Source organism: Equus caballus, chromosome 12 (assembly GCF_041296265.1).
Source record: "Equus caballus isolate H_3958 breed thoroughbred chromosome 12, TB-T2T, whole genome shotgun sequence".
Taxonomy (NCBI): Eukaryota; Metazoa; Chordata; class Mammalia; order Perissodactyla; family Equidae; genus Equus; species Equus caballus.
The window spans coordinates 15,298,815-15,304,966 of record NC_091695.1 but is presented as its reverse complement, the minus strand read 5'-3'; the positions used below and the strand labels follow the sequence as shown (position 1 = coordinate 15,304,966).

The 6,152-nt window shown below is 35.5% G+C and overlaps 1 protein-coding gene across 1 annotated transcript; it reads left to right on the top strand.

The window, feature by feature from the left end:
• Window positions 1-1,002: 1,002 nt before the first annotated feature.
• LOC138916801 (olfactory receptor 5D13-like) lies at window positions 1,003-1,878 on the top strand. The gene has a single exon (XM_070230414.1). The coding sequence runs from the start codon at window positions 1,003-1,005 to the stop codon at window positions 1,876-1,878; it is 876 nt and encodes a 291-aa protein (XP_070086515.1).
• Window positions 1,879-6,152: the final 4,274 nt, after the last annotated feature.

The window sequence follows — 6,152 nt, the reverse complement described above, 5'->3', positions numbered from 1 at the left end:
AGGGCTTACCTCTCAGAGGGGTTAAGAAAATGTGTTATTTTCATTGGATTGTAGAACATATTTTGTATCGAACTATTGTTGGTGAATATAAGACACTTCTCAAAAAAAATATATACAGTTTATATATTTAAATATATGCGTATAATTTTTAAAACATATATCAAAATAGATGACCTAAAAGCACATTAATAAATAGTTAATGAAAATATAATTAAATAACTTTAATAAAATAATAAATGTCATGCAAAATGTCAATAAAAGAGCCACAAAATTACCCCAGGAGGCAGTGTACCATTAATGGAGGTTTTGATGGAGGCCATATAATCATTTCATGGATGAAATTATCTTCAATTCTCAAGCATCATGTGGAAGGCACAAACAGGATGCATTTTAAGATTTATTCCAACTCCTAAATTCTATGGGTATTTCATTCTGTATTATGTCTAGAAAATGTCAAACACATAAAAATAATTAATACTAAGATTTATGTGGCACCACTTGCAATACCAAGTGATCTCCTTGATCCTTAGTGTGATTCTTAGAACCGTAACAAGGTGCTCTGTGCTTCTGTTCTGCCTCTCTAAGTTTTGGGTTTTTTAATAATTTCTTTCACGCTCTAAATTTATATTTCAATTCTATATTAATAATACTAACAAGAGCTGAATTTTAAACAATAGGATTATTACTATACATTTTCTATAACAATGATTCTCGTAATTTAGCATGCATCAAAATCCAAAATCACCTCGAGGGGTGGTTAAATCACAAACTGTGGTCCCCATACTAGAGTTTTTGATTCAGGAAGTTGGTGATGTGGCTAGAGAATTTGCACCCCTAACAAATTGTCAGGTGTTCTTGCTGCTGGTTGGGAACTATACTTTGAGAATCACTGTTCTGTACAAACTTCACAGACAAATAGGAAGCCTCTTTCTTCTCTCTGTTTCTTCCTGTATTCAGTTGTATTTTTAGGAATGACTTTTGATTCTTTACTCAACAGGAATCATGATGTTATCCAAAGGAAATCAAAGTATCATACCTACTTTTATTCTCCTGGGTTTTTCAGAATATCCAGAACTCCAGATTCCACTCTTCCTGGTTTTCTTGTCTACCTACACAGTCACTGTCGTGGGGAATTTAGGCATGATAATAATCATCAAGATCAATCCAAAACTCCACACGATCATGTACTTTTTTCTTAGTCACTTGTCCTTTGTAGATTTCTGTTATTCTACCATAGTTACACCTAAACTGTTGGAGAACTTGATTGCAGAAGACAGAACCATCCCTTTCTCTGGTTGCATTCTACAATTTTGTTTTGCTTGCATATTTGCTGTAACAGAAACGTTCATGTTAGCAGCGATGGCCTATGATCGTTTTGTGGCAGTTTGTAACCCCTTACTCTATACCACTATTATGTCCCAGAAGCTTTGTGTGCTTCTGGTGGCTGGGTCTTACTCATGGGGTATAGTGTGTACCCTGACACTCACATATTTTCTTCTTGCATTATCCTATTGTGAGTCTAGCATCATAAATAATTTTATCTGTGACTACTCTGTAATTGTTTCTGTCTCCTGCTCAGATCCCCATATCAGCCAGATGCTGTGTTTTATTATTGCCATATTTAATGAGGGGAGCAGTCTGATGATTATTCTGCTGTCCTATATACTCATTTTTATCACTGTTATGAGGATGCCTTCTGGGCGCCAGAAAATTTTCTCCACCTGTGCCTCCCATCTGACAGCCATCACCATCTTCCATGGAACCATTCTTTTCCTTTACTGTATCCCTAATCCTAAAACTTCTTGGCTCGTAGTTAAAGTGGCTTCTGTGTTTTACAGTGGTGATTCCTATGCTGAATCCTTTGATCTACAACCTTAGGAACAAAGATGTGAAAGACACATTCAGAAAATTAGTGGTCACAAAATTGCTTTGTCACTCAATATAATATTGTTAGATTCATTATTTTATTTCTGAAAAATTTGATTTGCTATGCTACAGATTGTTCAACTCTTATAGTGCAATTGATAATTCCAACTATTCATTCAACAAGCTATTAGTTAATATATCTGTGGCAGCACATTTTATGAGTATGAATTTTTGCATTCATTAATTATTAGTGAAAAAGCTCTAAACCATGTGCAAACCAAAATTTTAGAAAATAAAATTTGTGAACTATATTTTGTAATATTTATAAAATATTTTTCAATGCTTTATCATATAGTGTAATTATAGATGTGTGTTTCCTAAGTACAACTAATTCTCAGTTCATCAAGTATGTGCAGATCTAGAATAGCTCCTTTGAATTGTAATCAGGAAGCTCATACTTCAGAGATGGCTTTAATAAATGCTTAAGCTCACTGTATCTTGTACAGTAACCAATCGCTTGTTTTTTATCGTATGGAATGGCAGAAACTCACTTTTATTCATGAAAATTATAGCTTGCTGACTAGTAAGTAAAATTAAATATTGCTCTATGTTCCCTAAATTCATACTTTATTCCAAAAAAAAAAGTAATAAAGGCAGTAGGATATTAGAGTAATAGAGTCCCAAAAAGGGCTCAAGCATATGTGGTCATCTAAATTTCCATGATAATCCAATGCCAATATAGTTCAATGGAGAGATAATTTTCAGCAAATAGTGCTGAGATAATTGGATATCCATATGGATAAATGAGCCTTAACTTTTACCGCACATCATACACAACTATTAACTTGAATTAGAGGAACTGGATCATAGTCCTAAACACAAAAATCAAACTACAAAATTTTAGTACAAAACAGAACAATATTCTGGAGTTTGTGGCAGGAATTTTTTTAGATGAAACACAGAAAGGATGGACCATCCAAAAATTGATAAGGGCCTGCCCCTGTGGCCGAGTGGTTACAGTTCCATGTACTCCGCTTAGGCAGCCTGGGTTTGCTGGTTCAGATCCCAGTCATGGACCTACTCCACTTACCAGTCACGCTGTGGAGCTGTCCCACATACAGAAAAATAGAGGAAGATTGGCACAGATGCCAGCTCAGGGCTAATCTTCTTCAAGAAAATTATTTTTTAAATGATAAAAGAAACTTCATTAATGTTAAAAACTCATGGTAAAAGTTTCCTAATGGTGAAAGACACCATTAAGAAAATGAAAATGTAAGCCACAGACTGTTGGTAAATATTTGCAGTATATGTGTTTGACAGAAAGTTTGTCTGTAGAACACATGAAAAACTGTTTATACTCAAAACAAGAAGACAAACAATGTCCTTAAAGAATCAGTGAAATATTTTAGCACTTGACAAAACGAGATATACAAATCATCTATAAACACATAAAAAGATACTAAACATCATTAGTCATCAATGAAGTTCTTTTTAAAACCACAGTAAGACACCATTGCATACTAGCTAAATCGCTAAAATGAATACGACTGAAATACCAAATACTGGTGAAAATGTGGAGCAAGAGGAATGCTCATACATTTCAGATGGTAGTAAAAGGTAAAATGACTTTGAAAACAGTTTAGCTATATTTTATGAAGTTGTACAAACATTTCCCATACAACTCAACAATTCCTTTCCTAGATGTTCACCCATGAGAAATGAAATCCAATATTTTAACTTAGGAGAAAATTGTTCTTCTGGCATATGCAGTAATATAGGAAAGAGAAAAGTGTAAGGAGAGTGATGCATGTGGGTATTTTTGTCCTTGTATGAGCTTTTTGGACTTTGTTCCTTTAAAAAGTGATTTTCCTAAGGGCTGGCCTGGTGGAGCAGTGGTTAAGTTCACACATTCTGCTTTGGCAGCCCAGGGTTCGCTGGTTTGGATCTTGGGTGCGGACACGGCACCACTTGGCACGCCATACTGTGGGAGGTGTCCCACATATAAAGTGGAGGAAGATGGGCATGGATGTTAGCTCAGGGCCAGTCTTCCTCAAAAAAAACTGAAACAAACCAACAAACAAAAAAAACCAAAAAGTGATTTTCCTAGAAGAGGTGGATTCTCATCCATGAAGAGCTGTTTCCATAGACCTATCAAGGATAAATAGGAAATGGCAGAAGTGATATGGAAAGATCTTGTCTCTTAACATAGAGAAGTATTTATATATACACACAAGCTTATATAAACTTACACATAGCCAAATAAATTATGGTACAATATACATATACTTGTTAATGCATGCAGATATTCTCCTGCATTGTGACTGATGGCATTCTCATAATATTTATGTTACTAAGCCTTTGAGAATTGTAGTAATGAGGTATAATTGTCCTCTTATGTAATTGTCCCTTTGAGATTCAAGGTGAGAATTCAGTTTGTCCATAAAAAAATGGATTTCAAATTGCTGTTAATTCTGAGAAAAACAGACCCTGTATATGTGAGTCATTGTCTGGTCAGGAAAAGAAAACAGCTATTCTTGGTTTTTAAAAGAGAGAAATTAGAACGGTGACTTGTCTTAAATGTACTGGAAGGATTGCTGGGATAAAAAGGAGGAAATAGATCTTCCAGAGATTAGTAAAGAAGCCATTAAAATCAGCAGGCTAGAGGAAAACGTTTTCTCATGACTCAGCCATCCTATGGTCTTCTGTAGTCCTTGACTTGGCTGGGGTTTTGATTGAGACCTGACAGATGTGTGTCTCCCTCAGATCTGAAAGGTTGTTAATGATTGAGCTCTACCCTCTGAAGTTTGAGTTTAACGCACTCTCCTGCTACCCCATGCAGCTTAATAGCTAGACGAATATCGTGAGGGAGAGATGGTCAAGCTTTTTCGGAAGGTCTTGATTCTCTATTTAGATTTTTTTTTCCTAAGCACCATGACATTTCTGTAGGACATTTGATTCTGCCTTTCTGGTTCAGATTCCCAACCCCCCATGCTTCCTAGAATAAAACAAATGCCCTGGTGGAAAAACTGGTCATGTCTTTTTGGTTTCTTTAGTTTTCAATTTATCAATAAATTCTTGTGTGTCCACAAAGCACTGCTGGATTCTTTGTTTTCTCAGCAATGTCCCTCTGCAAGTGCCAAACCTGAAACTCAGCCTGTTCCCAAAATCAGAAAATGTGTACAGTGAAGGAAACAGCTGGTGACTGCCAGCTCACCAAGGAAGGCCTCTTTCCACTCTGAAATTTTAATAATCTAGTCCTAATTGCTTCTATTTCTCTCTGTAAAAAATAATTTTTGCAATTAATTTTTTAAACAAAGTTATTTCATGGAATTGTTGGTCTGCAGTGATCTTCCCTAACCTACCTGAAGCAGAAGACCATAACAGACTCTCCAGTGAACAATGGAAGGTAGAAGACAACGAGTGAAGGAAATAACTGTAGAACTATGATCCTGTGCCTAAGAATTATTCTTTAAAGATATAGAGGGAACAAAGTATTTTCAGACAAAAAAAGTTAAAGGAATATCTTCAGTGCATTTACAGTAAAAAAAAATCTTAAGAAGACTTCATCACGCAGAAGGAAACCAGACGGATCTTGGAGAATGACTGTAGACTATGGAAAACTCAACCAAATAGTAGCCCTTGAACAGATGCATGTGGCTTATGGAATATAGTATTCTATCATTTATTTGGCAACTGTATTATTTTACTTTGCTTTTTAATTAAAAAAATAATAAACAATTCACATTCCCATGGGATGGATAAAAGTATTTCTTTAAAGTTTTTCTTAGGGCCATGTTAACTCTACAGCTGTCTGTAGATGGAAAACTCCAAAAACTCTTGGCAAATTGTCAAAGTGGCCTCTGTATTTTACACAATGGTCAACCTCATGTTGAACGCTCCGATCTATAGCTTGAGGAATAAAGATGCGAAGGATGCCTTCCAGAAATTAATTGACACAAAAGTCCTGTTTTCTGAACCAATCTCAAAAGATGTTTTTAATCTTAAAAGCAGTGGAAACAGAGTCTTCTAAAACCTACAGCACATATTCGCATGAGGTATTTTTGGTGACTGATGTCAGCATATTTTGAATCGGTAAACTGAATTCCCTTGAAGTTATTTGTGTTGTATGTCACTGAAGCATTGCGTATTTTTTGGGAGATACAGATGGATATGCTATGTGATAAAAGGGGGGATGATACTCTTCTGATACTTTCATTCCTTGGGTTCTGCAAATTCTATGAATCCACAATCTTGGGCTTTCTAACAATCAGCTTATGCTGAGAAGT